At 41.1% G+C, this 16,485-nt stretch overlaps 1 protein-coding gene across 1 annotated transcript in view; it reads left to right on the top strand.

Moving 5' to 3' along the window:
• The window catches only part of phlpp2 (PH domain and leucine rich repeat protein phosphatase 2), a 37,355-nt gene that overhangs the window by 3,396 nt on the left and 17,474 nt on the right, over positions 1 to 16,485 (top strand). Inside the window, exons 4-7 of the mRNA XM_019270470.2 lie at positions 538 to 818; positions 5,436 to 5,569; positions 14,109 to 14,299; positions 14,886 to 15,011. Of these exons, the coding sequence (XP_019126015.2) occupies positions 538 to 818; positions 5,436 to 5,569; positions 14,109 to 14,299; positions 14,886 to 15,011 (732 nt within the window). The remainder of the gene's footprint in view (positions 1 to 537; positions 819 to 5,435; positions 5,570 to 14,108; positions 14,300 to 14,885; positions 15,012 to 16,485) is intronic.

Below are 16,485 nucleotides of genomic sequence, written 5' to 3'. Positions count from 1 at the left end.
TACTGTGCATCCGGCTAACATCGCCACAAGTGATTAGAGCAGGAGCAAACAACAACATGATATTCTGGTTCCTGTTAGTAATGCAGTCTCATAGTGCATCCTAGGTGAGAATGGTAACAGAATGAGAAAAACATTAAAGAAGAAAAGCAAATGCAGATGTCTTCAGTGTTATGACAAGATTTACTAGATACATAATAACTGAATACTGGCTCCATTTCTTTGTAACAACCCCCCGTCTGCTGTAAATGATTTTTCCCCAAAGTTATAAGTTGGCTCTGTGTAAACTTGTTCCAGCATGTTTGTCATATTGAATTTTAGTTTGATGAAATTTTATGTTCCAGTATTAAAAGTACACTTGATGAGCATTAGTAGATTATTAAGATTAACCAATTGATACCCACCAGCACAGATGTTGTGTAGTAGCGAGCCCACAGCACCTCTGTAAGGGTCATCAGTACATTTTGAGCCACCCTCACACCTCACTTAGACATGCTGATATGTATCTGTGTGTTTAAATGACTCTTTCTGTGCCAGCAGCGCAACATGAAGCGGAATGGGAGTCGTGGCTGTGTGACAAGAAAGACCAGATTTGGATCACGAGAGCGGGACTGGCTAAAAGGGGACACCCAGCGGGGCTGTGTGTGCCTGTATGGGGGCACAGTGGACCCCCAACCACCTGCCTCCGGCCCACAGGCCTCCTCCACCCCTCAGACAGACCTGCAGTTGGTGCTCTGCTCCACCAGTACTACAGTGGAGGACCTGTGTGCTCAGAGGGACGGAAAGGGACTCTATGTTCAGCTTCATGGAGACCTAGTCAGGTAAATACACTAAGTTAAGTCATTAAAGTAAAGTTGTACTTTATCATTTCCCGTGGGAAAATTTGTTCTCTGCATTTGAGCCATGCTAACAAGTTGGCATGAAATATCCTAGAAAGTTAGAATGGTTGCACAGAAACCAGCTGTAGTTCTGAGGCCTGTGTCTTCCTTGGTCAAGGGCCATGGCGGGAGTATTTCAAATACGCTGTGGCCCTCTCAGAGCTTCCACCATGCTATAGTCCTCTGTTCAATACAGTACTGCTGTGCACTGAAGCACCTGACAGCTCACAGCTTAATATATTATGATCTACTAACATGGAAATAGGAAAAAAAGTGAAATTAATAAAAAATGACTTGAAGCGTAAAAAGATGCTTTGAATTGAATCATACAAGTGTAGTGCAAGTGAAACATGAGATGTTATGCAGCTGGTTTAGACAGCTGCATAGGTTGAAATAGAAGCACATCTCGTCCATCAGACACAAAAAACACAACTGCAATGGGTATAATGCCATACAGCAACAGCTAAAAAAAACTATTTAGAAGCATTGTGTTTCAAATAAATGTCTACATCTCTTTCTTATTTAATCATGTTTATAATATATACTAAAATATAGCAAGCTTTGGCTTTTACTTCATATCCTGTCCATGAAATCAGCATGGAGGACTTGGTGCAGTTCCCCCAACATCCCACAGCACCTCACCCAGGATACCCTCAGGGAACATGACTGTACGCCTCTCACAGCTACAGAAGACATACAGTATGTTGACAGAAATAGCAAATGACCTCTTGATTATCTGCGAAAGGATAAAAAGCTGCTGGTTCACTGATCCGTGACCAGGAAGGAATCTGGGCCGTTCCTCTTTTCCTTTCCTGGGAAAGCCTGTGTGAAGATATTAGAAAGGAGAGCCTAAAATGAGAAATCAGCTATATTAAATCACAGCAGCTTATTCTATGTGAGTTTTACCATCTGTTTAGTTTTTTTTTTTTTAATGATGTGGGATATTGAGACAGAACAAAGTATTGTAAGACATTTGGGATACCATCAAAAATACCAGTAGGTGTAATTATAGTGGAGAACTGTAAATGGTTGTTTAAGTGAGCATTAATGGTCGACCATGGACGTACTGCAGATGTGCTGGAAATGTGACTGGAGGTTGTTAATCACTTTTTAGGTTGGTAGCTAATGGTGTTATCAACTAACGGCATATGAGTAAACTTCATTATGTCTGGGCTGATTAAAAGCTGCAGGCGTTGCAGGTAATGCAGACTGGTAATAAATGAAAGGCTTCTTGGTAAGCATGTGAATAGGCTGTGTTGGTGCAGCACTTAAATTGCAGTCTGCCAGTCAGTATGATTAGGTGGATTTAAATTTAATATTTTTGTCTCCAGCATCCAAAAACAGGACTTAAGCCCTATGATTTCTGTTTATTCAAAGAAAGAACACATGCCTACAGAGAGCAGATACAGTAAAGACAAGTCAAGGTTGGATTAAATTAATTAAATGTACAGAAATGCATATGTTCATGGAAAATGAGCTAGGACTCTATTCATGCTTGACTTCTAGTCCCATATTTTCTCTCTTTCTTGTAAATCAACACTCACAAATGTTCTGTGTGTAGTAGGTTATATCACACGCATGTACATATAAATGACCATTTAAAACATACAAAGCTGTTGACATCACTTAGACAAGCTCTGAAGAAGTATTTGTGAGGGCATGATGGATAGGATGGAAGCTTTTTTTAGTGATTTTCCTTTTATAGCTTGTTGTAATGTGCTGCTTACAGGAAGATGTGGTCTGGGTTATTTCCTACTTAAGGAATGTTCTATTCTCATTCAGACAACTCCCTCTCAAGACCATTTTACTGAGGCAATGGTGTTGATAGAGGACATCCATCCTTCCATTCATCCATTTTTGAGCTACTTATCCTGGTCAGGGTCAGTGCCAACATCACTCCGCTGTTCTTTTTCCCAGCGATGGGCTCTTCCTCGGGGATCCCTAAGTGCTCCCAGGACAAATGGGATATGTAATCCCTCTGACATATTCTGGGTATGCCTGGGGTTTCCTCCCAATTTGTCATCCCTAGAGCACTACCAAAGGAAGGCTCTCAACTGGTTCCTCTCATAGGAGTTAGTGGCTTGATAATGTGGGCCTCCCAAATGGCCGAGCTCCTCTCTCTGAAATGTAAAGTGGGGCCAGCCATCCTGCAGACAAATCTCATCCTATCTGCTTGTATCTACAATCTGCATGATGATAGACCAGTCCAACTGGAATTTAAGAATACCCCTGTGATTGGTTCTGAAAGGTCAGGATCAGGACACGAATACTAGAGTCAGTCTGGGAGTAACATTTACAGAGGAATACTTGAAGGTCAGGTGACCTCTGTAGCTTGGTCGGGCACAACCTAAATCCATTATCTTGTTGGATCACCACAGACAGGGCAAAGGCTTAGCGAAAGGCCTGTAAGACAAGGGGTTGGAACAGATTAGGAATTGTGAACACTGGCAAACAAATACAGCTGATGAAGGATGTTTTTGATAATATTATCATATTTGTTCAGTTCAAAACTTTAACCTGCAATAACTGAAAGATTTTGGTTCAACCTTCAGGTTGTTCTGTGGCTATGATTTGTTTTCATAAACATCATGCACAATATAAAGCTTTTCTCCATTATGATCTGATGGTCTATTGATTTTCACAGGAGGTACCTGCCAATACAAGGAGAGCAATTAATTAATACGTTTACACAGCTGCAAATAATTCCTCTTATTCTGCTTCTTTTGCTCAGAACAACCTCCTTCCCTCAGCACTTTGTGTCTAAGGGAAGAAACTGAAACCTTGCTAAATGATCTATGATTGCTGAGGCATCACATCTCCTGCCAACTAATAAAATGTGAAATACACCCTGATGAAATTAAAACACACTTCTTCAGTCTTCTTTGTACATTTGAAATCAGTCCGTTTTTGCCTGCACACCTACGCCCATTTCAACTCAGGTTGGAACGGAAGGCCACTGGGAATTGCCGTCACAAACTAATAATAATTGTGAAGACACCTGTGTGGGTTCACCAATGTTTTTAAGGGGTTTCTGTAAAATCCGCCTTTATCTGATACATGGGCTACTGGGTATATCTGCAATAAATCTAGAGACACATTGCATAGTTTGCTGCTTAATTTACCTTCCACCCTGAGGACGGTGAACCCATTGGGTGGCATTTGACAGAGATTTAACAGCTTCTTGCTGCATTACCCAAGGTTGGAGAATTTGTGAATAAATGAGGCATATCCATGTTAAGTGTGAGCCTCAGTGGGAATGGTCAACAGGGACCGTCAATCATCTCCTTGCTGACTGCTGAGAGCTGCCTAAATCCTGCATTGAGGTGTGGAGGCCACAGCTGTCTGAAATCAAATAACACGATCCTGAAAATCAAGGCTGACAGAGGGATGGCGGCCTTTGGCTTGAGCATGGGTACTGATATTTGTTTACCTACTGTGCAGCGGACGTGTCAGTGATTTTTGGAAATTTGAGTACTTTTCCTGCCAGTCATCATGTGTACAAACACTGATATATTTGTAAAAAGCCAGTATCAACAGGCAGATTTGTTGGTCCAGCTCTCGATTGAAATAGAAAAAGTCTAAACTAATCTTTATTAACATTGACTCATTGTCTTCATGGCATAACACCTTATTAGGTAGAACTGAAAATGCATCTAAAGTCACAAAAGTGGATGGCTCTGACTGATAGTGAACAACAATTATCAGTAGTGATGAGCTTAGTATTGACAATTTTTAACTGATCAGGTTGAAAGTGAATCTAGTTGTATCTGTTGTCATGCTTGTAGGACCCCCTTCATGCAGCCACACAGTAAGCATTTATGTGAAAAGCTGCTTATGTCAGGCTATGGGATACTGAATTTCAGGGTCAACATCTGTCATCCATCCTGTTAGGTATCCGGAAGAATCCTTGAAGTCATTTCAGATAAATGACATATTGACGTAGTTTATTTTGTGCATCATCGTGAGAAATTCAGTTTTTCCATGAAGGAAAAATGTTGAGAAATCATGAGGGATGCAAATGCATTTTGATTATTACTCATTTTTCCATTTTTATGCAGACCCAAAATACTGAAGGTGTACTCACAGTACTGTTTTTTTATGACCGTCCTGAACTTTCTCAGGACATTTTTATTTCTTTAATGAAACAACGGAAACCCTGGTTCAGTCCCTGGCAGTGGTGCTTTCAGCTTGGCCAGGTGCCTCATTGAACATAACACCAGTTTGTCTTCATGGCTTTTTGGTTACCAAAAAGAACATATTCATGGACGGTAAGGTGGTGAAGGATATTTTACTAGTGAATCTGGTTGGTCGGATTATTGTATCGTATTAGTAGCCTAACTACATGGATGCATAGGTAATACTATTTTTTATAATAATTTACACACACACACACACATATTTACACCTTTGGGTCTCCATCTCCTGCACAAGTGTCCGGGCACACAAAACTGCTATCATCAACTGGCCACCTTTACTTTGATATGCATGCTTCGGTATACATGCCCCCGGGGTGAATTGTGGCCATTGTTACATCACCTCTCCTCTTGTTTTGTCCTGCAGGAGGCTGGACCCCACTGAGCGTCCGCTCCAGATGGTGTATGATTACCTGGCAGCTATGGGCTATGCAGACCCTGTACGAGTACAGCAAGAAGCAGCCAACTCAGACCTCAGCTGTTTGATCCGTTTCTACAGTGGTGAGTACTGACCCACAGGGGCCATCATTCCCAATCTTCATTATCTCCTGCTGCCTAGTGCGATTTGGCAGGAGCCTGCTGTCTGTCTCCACTGAAAATTGACCTGAAGGCCTTAAAAGAAGCTCCAGGAGGTCAAACTTTCCAAAACGTTCATCGTGTATGTGTGTGTGTGTGTGAGTGTGTGTGTGTGTGTGTGTGTGTGTGTGTGTGTGTGTGTGTGTGTGTGTGATTTTCCTCCAGACAAAGCCATTATTTTGTATAAGGCTCCCTGAGAGTGATGTCTCTAGTATTCAATAAAGCTCAGCATACTGTAAATACACCCATCATGGCCTCATGATAAGTGACTGAACATCCTTCATCCTCATGTGGGCTGACATGCTGCTGTCAACATGCTCCCATGACCCCAGAACTGGAATGACTAAGTGGCACTCTGTCAGTGTGATATAGTCATGCAATAGAAAAACATACGTGACTCTTTGGAGAACCCGTTGACAAATTTGTATAAGTGCGTATGTCTTAATACAGCTCAGAAAACCTGCAGACATCTCTAGCTCTACTCGCCTGAGTCAGTGCACTGGCCTAATGATACTCTTACAGTAGCAGCAATTAATGGATTTGCCATTTAAGGTAAATGGTGAATGATGTCCTGTAATGTGTTTCCACTTAATAAACGTCTGATGTTCCTGCTGAGTCAGTGGAACTCCTTATATTTGGGGTTAGAACAACTCACATGGGCCAGAGAAAGAGGAAGACCAAGCAAAACCACAGGGCTCACATGTAATTCCTCCCACATAAAGCACACAACCCTCCTTACACTGACATGCAGCGCTGCCAAACTGAATAAAAATACAAGCTAAACACAAATCTCAACAGCTCTGTATTGAAATTCTCTGGTTGACTGGACGCTCATGATGAGACTTTAGAAATCCTAAGTGACTGTGAAGACTTAGTTACAGATTTAATTACCTTTTTAACCACGTGAAACAGCAAGAACACATTCAGATTTGTCCAGTTGTAAAGAAAACAGGCAGACACCACACAGAAACATCCCGGCAGATTTAAACTTGAACTTTCATGTTGTGAGGTGGTGTTAATCACTGCACCACCCTGCCACACAAAAACAACATAAGCTGTTTGATTTTGTTGTGAGGCTTCTGACACATTTGCCATGCTCATTTGGGGAGCTTAAAAAGTGAATCCCAGACTTCTGTGTAATACGGGGTATGATGGAGTCCTGCTTTATCTTTCACAGACAAGTGAACACTGCACAGTCTTGATAATTATCACTTATCAGAACAAAATGTGGGTTATAAGAAGCAGTGTTATGTTTTTCTGACTTCAGCTAGACTCCTTAAAATGAATACAAATTTCTCTTTATGTCTGCTCATTGATACAACTGATGTTTGTTTGTAAAGCCCACTGTGGCCTCAGTCTTATTGCTAGTCCTTTTGTGTCCAGTGGAAGCTTAACTGTTGTTTGCCCCTTGCCAACATGAAAACTGGTCGGATCTTGGCTTCTATCAGTAGGCAGGCCACATTGGTCAGAGTCTAGCCAGGGCCCTTGGAGACTTCCTGCCTCCTTTTGTCAACTCATGGGAAAGGAGGACCAGAGATCAGGCATGGCTGGTACTGGGGCACTCTTGACGCACCGCCAAGGCAGAGAGCATAATTTAATTTGTCCATTTGCTGCCCTTAGAACTAGGGAGGTATTAAAGCAACTGCAACAGAGTATAACTTGCAGGTCGTTGTGGTTGTGTTAAATTATCTCAGTGTGTTCACCGACCCTCCTCATGCTGGTGTTTAGGAGCTCTTCACTCATACGGCTTCAACAACAGTCCTCAATTTTTTGGCTGGCACAAGGTAGCCCTGGTTTTTCATTCCCACCCACAGTGGTGTTGTAGGTGGGCTGTGATGCATTGTTGAAATACACAACAACAGCCTTGTTCTGAGATCCTTCTCCCAGGTGCTTACTTGTTTAACAGCTGTTGTCAGGGGTAATGATCTGACTAAGCAGCTGAGGGAAACTGTGGACTATCAGTAAAGACTACAGCCGCTACAGAAACCACCTGATGTGATGCACTGCATGTACCTGCTCTGCATTTAATAAGCTATGAGTGTCTACACAACTGGTTCTCATCCTGAGAACAGTCGTAAGATCAACATCATGGCATCACTGCATTTCAAGTTGTTTAAAGTCTAGCCATACAGATAGTATTGAGGTAACTGTGTCTGAAGATTTTTGTCCCAACCACAACACAGTGGAGATAAAGGGGTTTTGTGTGGTGCTCACTGCATTTAAAAATGACATAAATTTAACAGTCTTTTCACAGAAACAATGTCTTGAATATTCTGAATCATCACCAGACTACACCCTATTCATTTGCAATTTCTTTCTAGTAATGAAATACCTCCTCTAAAAACGTTTGATAACAGGAAATATGTTTTTTGTAACTTGGGTGAACTGACTCTGTATTTTCTGCTACCAACTTTATATTTTCTGATCATTCTCCCACCTTTCTCCTTGTGAAATATTAGTTTAATCTTCACCTCACTACAAGTCCTTCAGATAAATCATTCTGAGTAGGAAATGTTCTCTTTGGCCAAACTTCTTAGCTCACAGGCAAACAACCAGTGGCTTGGGTTTATAAGTAGACATTGATTTGTTATAATAAGTCAGTGTTTTACATGCAAATCAAGGGGCTTGCTTTTATCTCATGTGTAGGTGTTTATATTTGCGTGGGTGTACTGTATGTTGGTCAGCTTTATGGCCTCATTTTCTCTCGCCATTGAAGTGTTTCAAAGTGCAATGCAGCAGGTAATTTATTAAACTTCACCACCCTATAATTTGTTCAGGAAACTCATCTCAAACCTTCTCCACCCTCCTGCTTCCCACACATCCTCCTGCTGCGGTGCACAGATGAGATGAAAACAAACATGGACAAGGGAGTAAACATTTCTAAATGCTGACTTAATAAAAAAAACACTGCTAGTGAAAACAACCTCAGAGACCTGAGGGCCAGTGGCTCTCTGTGTCGGCCCATGCAGCTGCGGCACAGACAGTTCCTGCTGTGAACTCTGTCGCTTGTCCATTGGGGCTCTGATACACCTCTGCCTGGGTGATCTCTGTCTTACATCTTTAAGCAGAGAGACCTCAAGCTGCTTTGCATGTCAGGCCCAATTTCAGTGTCAGAGGAGTAGGAATTAAGTCATCTGCAAACATTGTGGACTCGCCTAATAAGTTATTGATTTAGCTGGAAACGGAAATGAAACCTAAGTGAAGACCAAGACCAATGTCTGAAACTCTGAGGGTCAGTGGATTATCACAACTTTAACAACTATGACTAAAACCACAGCGGATGACCAAGGACAAGGCTGCTTTTTCATTGTATGGTATAAAGGGAGAAAGAATTGGTTTATAAGAGAAAAATTAAATTTTATTCAGATCCGGGCTCCCACAGAATTGCCCTAAGCAATTGAGCGCTGCAGAGAGCAGGTTCTCTGCCTCTCCCTGCCAGCTCCTCCTCGTAATGCTGTTTCTGTGATGGAGCTCTGGTTCTCCCAAGGATTTCCTCTTTCTCATTTGAAATCTGCAGACTGCAGGTCATCCTAGTCTCATGGTCAGTTTCTAAGTCAGATGGCTTACTGCTGCTGAATAATATTCACCATTTTAACGGTCTGTTTTGTCTGTATTGTCATCTGTATTCAAAAGCAGTACTCAGCTGCTAATCTTCCGTCTGTGTTCTGCACAGCGCACGGTTGTTATATTTGATATCAAGATTGAATTTCTTGCACAAAGTTTAGGGAAGAGTTGTTTTCAAAAAAAAAAAAAAAATAGAGGTACACACAGACCACCAAAATGAGGCATCTGGGTGGTGGGTTGAATTTGAATTTGTTGCCAAAAAGAGCTTGCTGTTCTGAGTCAAATCAGACTGTGCTTCCGCCTCCACTGACCCCCTACTGCATGCTAACGCAATCTATGCAATCTTGAGCAAGACAAAAAAGCTCTGAGATACAGGGAGTATTGTGTTCAACTGAGTGCTCGACTTTTGCCTTGAAATCATCCAATATATGATTAAAAACATTCAGAAAAGTATAAACACCCTCTACACCATGATCAGGAGCTACAGACTAAAGCTGGGACACAAAAGTAAAATTAGCACAATGGACGCCTACTTTACCTGCTTTGGGGTAAATATAATATTCTTTATCCCTCCTGCAGTGATGAATTCAATTAAGACAAGCATTTTGAGTTGTTCATTTATCTGTAATAGGTTTGAGGTTTCCTCTCTCTTCCTTTCTATCTTTCTTTCCATCTGTTTCTCAGTCCATTTTCATTCTTTGGTGATAAAGGAGCAGAATTTGACCTGTTGTGGTCTCCTTGCTCATCTGGCATGCAATGTGAAGTGAGGTGTCACTGGGTTTGCTAGCAAGTGAAGGCCGTAACCAAGCTGAGCAGATGAGAGATAAGAAGTCATACAGTTGACTCTCTGATCTGTCACTTATCACACCGTCCCTGTGGTTTGGAAGCGTCTCCAAGGAGTTTGCTTGACATGTTGATGATTAGTTTAGAGGAGGTACTGCAGCTTCACCGTGGCCCTGATCGTCCAGACTCCCATAGCTCAGACAAAAACATCCCACAATAGAAAACAGTGTTACACAACATCTAAGACCTAAGTCACACTTCTGGAGTCATGGGGAATGGTCAACATTATCCGTCATCATTGGAATGGGTTTGATTTGGCTGGCTTTTCACAGAGCAGCAGGGGTTTCTGGAGACAGTGCGGAGGTTTACCTACTCAAATTAGACTTTGATTTTCTGAACAACCTGTTTCCCTAGCAACTAATAGCCATAGACCCCATAGACCTTGAGGGATATCGTGTGTGTTTGTTTTAGAAGTTGGCTCTTTATGGTTGTGATATTGTGTAAATAGGCCAATGATTTTTAGATGGGTGGTTGTATTGGTATCGAAGTGCCAAAAGTAATATGTTGTGCGTGTGGGAATGCCTGTGCACTTAGGCTGTGAATGTGCACTTCAAAGACCTCTTTAGATTTAATTAGAAACTTCCCTTTAAAGTCATAAACAAGGTCTTTGGTAGACCTTGTAGATCCAGGTGAAGACTTCTTAGGGCTACAGCAGATTTTCATTATTGATGTGATTTTGATAGCATAACCACTTATCTCTGGTTTTAGAGTTGTTTAGAATTTGTGTGTTTAGAACATTGATAAGCTTGACCATTGACCAGACTGTGTGCTAGCATCCTGCAGGTAGCGGTCTTAAAAATCCAGCCCTTTGAAACCTAACAAAACTAAGTGTTGTGTGCTTGTTTCTGGTGACATACTGTGAATCCAGTGAGAGGATCCTGTCAACTCATACCAGTTTGTAGCTAGTGGTTGCATGATGATGAGTTTATTGATGTGGTTACTATAGTGGGTGAGTGTCAAATTAAATATAAAATACATTGTATTTGGTTTATTCTAAGTTACTCTTTTAACTGTCTTTGCTGTTGTTGGCAGTAAACTACTATTACAAATACTCAAATGAAGTATGTGATGAAAAGAATTTATGCAGCCCCATCGCGATTCTGATGACGATAAGCGGTTACAGATAATGGATGGATTGATGGTCACATGCAGCTCGTCATGCTCTTAATGTGTCTCTACAAGACTTTGAGAAGAGATTAGGCTGTGGATGTCTTGGGTTTAAGAGTCATTTCATGATCATAATTTCTTGACACACTGATAATGCCAAATAGTTCCAATACGATAGCTGAGTTTCAGTACCAATATCAAAATTATACTTTTCTTGGTATTTGGATGAATAATAAACACATTCCTAAACAAAACAAATTTTATTAAGCAAATATGCCAAACTTCTCAGATGTTAAATGTAGTTTTAAACAAGGCTGCCAAACAAAACTTTGCCCCAATCACCAAAATTATGAATAAATTCAGTGACTCATCAAAGTGCAAAGAAAATGCAGTGCCAGTTCATACAACTGGACAGTTTTCAATATTCTGTGCTACAGACACATTATGGTCTGTATCAAAAGAGCATTGTGGTTCAATATCCAGCTGTCTTGGTGTTTTCCCTCTTGCACACAGGTCTGCTACCCACCACTGACTGTCATGGTTTGTGTCTCCAATTTTCTCTTTGAGTGAGGGGAAACTTATGGATCAGTTCCTGCCATTCCTGCCAATTTGTTGTCAGAAGCACTCGGCGTGTTCATTATCAGTTTCCCTGGCAAAGAAAAACATGAGCAGCCTTTCATTTCATTTGGATGTCCTTGCGAAGTGAAAGGGAAGGTGGAGAGAAAGAGCAAGACAGAACAAGAGAGAGAGAGAGAGCAGATTGCCAATGAGAGGCTCTGAGTGGGAGGCAGCATAAGTTGGTTTGAGGAAAATTTAACAACAGAGGACAGGAGGCTAAGGCAGTGTCTCCTCTGTGCTTATTTGACCTGCCGTTAACCTGAGTGTACTTGAAGCCTGGCAGAGACAGCAGCACTGTCTGATGTGTCCTTTAGCACTGGCCAGCTAGGGCTGGCTGCTGTGCATGTTGGCGTGATTTAATTGAAAAGAGCGAAGTTCAACGTGACAAAACCCTGACTCATTCATCAATATGACTGACGCTTCTGCTAGGCTAGGACAGCAATAGAGAGAGAGAGAGAGAGAGAGAGAGAGAGAGAGAGAGAGAGAGAGAGAGAGAGAGCTCCATATTCATACATTCACAGGACACATTGACAATTTACCTGCTGTTCACATTGCTCTGATGTGTTCACATTGCTCTGATGTGTTGACTGGCATGTTGATTTTGAGTCTGTAAAGAGAGAGAGGAGGAATTATTTGTGATCTTAAGAAGAAAAAGAGCTTGTACCCTTAATTATAAGGATCCATCATCAAAGAAAAATCAATTGTGTAGTCAAGACTAGAGTTTTTGGTCAACTTATGTAAGTGTAAAAGTTGAACCCTGAACCCTGAACTGCATTGCTTCAAAGAAGCAGTTAAGTAGAAGCAGGTGGGACAAATTGGTAGCTAAATTAACCACTGAAATGGAACTCAATCAACATGGCTTACATGAAAGGGTTGCTAGTAAAAAAGCCTCTGCTTACAAAAAAAGAACAAAGCTGCCCGTCTCAACTTTGCCAGAGAACACCTGGAGAAACCTGAAGCTTTTTGGAAGTCCATTCTGTGGACAAAGTTGAACTGTTTGGTCACAGCCGAAACAGCCATGTTTGGCAAAAAGTGAAGCATGGTGGTAGGAATGTTAAGATCTGGGTTTGCTTTTCATCCTCAGCATCACATAGTCCAGAGAATCATGAATTCTGAGGAATATTGTAAAATCCTGGAACATGAAGCCATCCGTTGTGAAGTTAAAGCTTGGCAGAAGATGGATCATCATGCAACATGATAAAGTATTCCAACAATAGAACCAAGGAATAGCTGAAGAAGAAGAAGAAGATTTGTGTTCTGAATTGGCCCAGTCAAAGTCCTGACCTAAATCCAATTGAAATGCTGTGGTGGGACCGAAAGCGGGCAGTTCATGCCAGACGCCCATCCAACTTCTCTCAACTGGCTGCGTTCTGCAAGGAAGAGTGGGCAAAAATCCCCCAAAGTAGATGTGAGAGACTAATAAGTCATTACAGAAACCATTTGGTTGAAGTTATTACTGCGAAAGGAGGTGCAATATTCTATTAACTGAAGGGGTGCACATACTTTTGCACCCATGAAATCTGATTTTTTTTTTTAAATCAACCACATTTGTTAAATAAAAACCATCTATCTATCTATCCCTTAAAATGTTACATTTCAAAATAGCCAAACCCAGCCTGAACCCTACAATGACCAACAAAGTATGGGGGTTTGTGTTAGTTTAAAGAGACTGAAGATTGCAACCAACTAAATACACCTCACCTCATCCTCCCTTTCAATGCGTGTAGGAAGGAGAACCCCTCCCAAAAAATGCTAAAGGCCCTGTCTCTTTTGTCCATGTCCTGTAGAAACATGGCAGTGCAACATGGCAGTCTCTGTGGAGGAGGACTGCTCCCTCTCTAGATATAAAGGGCTCATTCTAAGATAATGAAAACACAATTCTGACATTCAGATAATTATACACTAATGAAAACATATATCATGTTACATTTTTGCCATACACATCCCCCTAAATCTTACGTACTGGTCCTTGAAATTTAATGGAGAAACTCTACCCTGATGCTAAGATCAAGCATATTATTGTGCAGTGAAATCTATACAGATGTATAGTATATGAGATAATAGGGTAGTGTCCTTGCTAAGTGTGATGTAAGATCAGTTCCTGGAATTATTAAGCTAAGGAGACTGACTAATCTATAGGTGATATCATACTGACCTGTGAGTGTCGATATGATTTCATTTTCTGGAAGCTTCCATGCTATGTGTAACTGCAGAACATTTGCTATTAATTAGCTGGATTTGTTTATCACAGGAGGAGTGGGAGTTCTTGCACACACCATTGACGTCTTTAGATCTACACTAACCTCTGTGTATGGGCTTTTTTTTTCTCCAGAGCGTCCAGTGAATGCAGACCAACAGGAACGGACCCTGCTGAAAGGCGTATTCAGTGTCAGGAAGGGCAAGTCTCAGCTGCACAAGTGGGCAGAGCGGCAGGTCATCCTCTGCGGCACCTGTCTAATCGTGGCCTCCGTCAAAGACAGCCTTACTGGGAAGATGCACATCCTGCCCTTGGTGGGAGGAAAGGTGAGGGTTCAGTGTTTGGAGGTCAGACATCCTGACACCTGGATTTTTAAACTTTCACTTTCCCCAGGGTTGAGTCCACACTCTAGGCTCAGTGAAGATGCACTGCAACAACACAGCTGGCTTGGACGGCTGGATCGAGCTGATCAGATAAAATGATGATACATCACTGTACATGCAGACTGTGTCAACTAAAGGAATGCAACTCAGCTGCGTGTGATGAAGGCTGCAGAATATGTACAGGTTGTCTTTCCAACTGAAGACAGCAGAGCAGATGTTTTACTGTTAAATGTCTACCTTGAACCACAGACAGAAAACTAATAAAATAAGCTTTTGTTGGCCTGGTCATTGATGGAAAAGAGTTGATAATCTCTCATGTCAAAGTTTAAAAGGTAGAGACAGATTCATTGTTACTTTATGAAAAGTTAAAGCAGCCACAGAAAACAATTGTGTTAAGATAAGAGAAAAACTGAGTTATTCTTTTACCAATATCACTACAATAATGAATAATTTTAATCGTTATTCTCAGTATGTGTTATTTCTTTCAATGCTCTTCCTTATTGTATCTGTGTGTTGTCTTTGTATTGAGGTGGAGGAGGTGAAGCGGAGGCAACACTGTCTGATGTTCAGCTCAGCTGGATCACAGGCGCAGACATACTTTGTCAACTTTGACACACTCGCAGATTACCAGCGATGGCATCGGCAGGCATCAAAAGTAAGTGAGGCACAAAGAGTGTGTGTTTTTGTGTGTGCAGGACACACTATTTGTCTCCCATGTTTTCTCTCAGCAGCAGTTTGTTTGTTTCGAGTTAGTCCCTCTGGGCTTGGACTTAAATCAGAGATTAGATGTTGGGACTACAGTTGCCTTCTGCCTGTTGAGTCGTCCAATCAGAAACTGCCTGTCTGAGTGTGTCTGATTGGCTCCAGAGAGGCAGACTCTCAGCGGTGTCTGGCTTTGATTGAACAACATACCTCTATTCAGATAGTTTATCTTTTTTACTTCTATTCGAGGGAACTTGAGTTCTCAGGCCCTCGGCAAAAAGAGCTTTTATTATAAAAATCACTGAGAATTTTAGAATGCAAAATGACCAAAACACAGCTTTGTATTTGTGTTATAGTCTGTGTGTCTTTCAGAGAATCTTGCCAGGTCTTCACAGCTGTTCTTCAAAAAAATCTTTGTTTCTGTTCTGCTCGGCTTGCTTTGTCTCTAATATCCTAATTAATGGCTATTGTGCCGCAGCTCCTTCCTGGAGCTGAACAGCCTCTGTAAAAGCCTCCACTGAGGCACAGCCAGCGTACAATTAGCCATAGAGCGAGAAAGCCAACAGATAAAAAAAAGAAAATCCAATTAGTTGCAGATGCATGCGAAGTCCAGGATCTCTCTCTACCATGGTGGTATGGATTACTGGGTTAGAGTAGCCTGTTAGTGCACTGTATTTTGGGTGAGACTTAGACGAGAGGTTTCTATGGAGACTGGGGATGATGACTGATGAAGGTTTTTGGTGGATTTGGGCCAGTGTTTATGCTACATTGCATAAATTGTAAGAGTGTGTGTGTGTGTGTGTGTGTGTGTGTGTGTGTGTGTGTAAGAGAGAGAGTCAGAAAATGATTTTGTGCTTGCCAACATGAGTTTGCAGGATGGGACTGAATACTGGAGTGTAGGCATACTTTATAGAGCAGTATATGACAATTTGTAGTTATAGCAAGGCAGAATGTGTGTAATATATGACTGTATATGAGTTGTATTTTTAACCTGACTATGTTACATAAGGTTTACAGCTTTTGTACACTTAAATTAGAGGAAATGTACAATTTAATAAACGATATAAAAGAACATAATAAAATAAAAAAAATAGTGTTTGCCAGATATTTCTGCAGAAGAAAGATTTCTCTCAAAAGAACGGAAAATTAAATGTATTTATTATAGGAAATTAGTTTCATTAATTGCATTCAACAGTCTCCTGCGATTTACAATTTTATCTGATTTATTAGTTGTTAATGTACAAATTGTATTAAAAGCATAACTCTAAGTACACATCAGCTTAAATTATGTGTCCACTTAATTAAATTCAGTGAATAATATTTATTGTTTATTATTGAGTAACCATTACACCACACCACACTTGGGGGCCAAAATGCAGGACCTATGCATTTCAATTACATAGAAAATTTCCATCCATTTGAATTAC

The sequence above is a fragment of the Larimichthys crocea genome, chromosome VIII (assembly GCF_000972845.2).
Source record: "Larimichthys crocea isolate SSNF chromosome VIII, L_crocea_2.0, whole genome shotgun sequence".
NCBI classification, from domain to species: Eukaryota; Metazoa; Chordata; class Actinopteri; family Sciaenidae; genus Larimichthys; species Larimichthys crocea.
The sequence above is the reverse complement of the archived record's forward strand: the minus strand, read 5'-3'. Positions and strand labels throughout refer to the sequence as shown.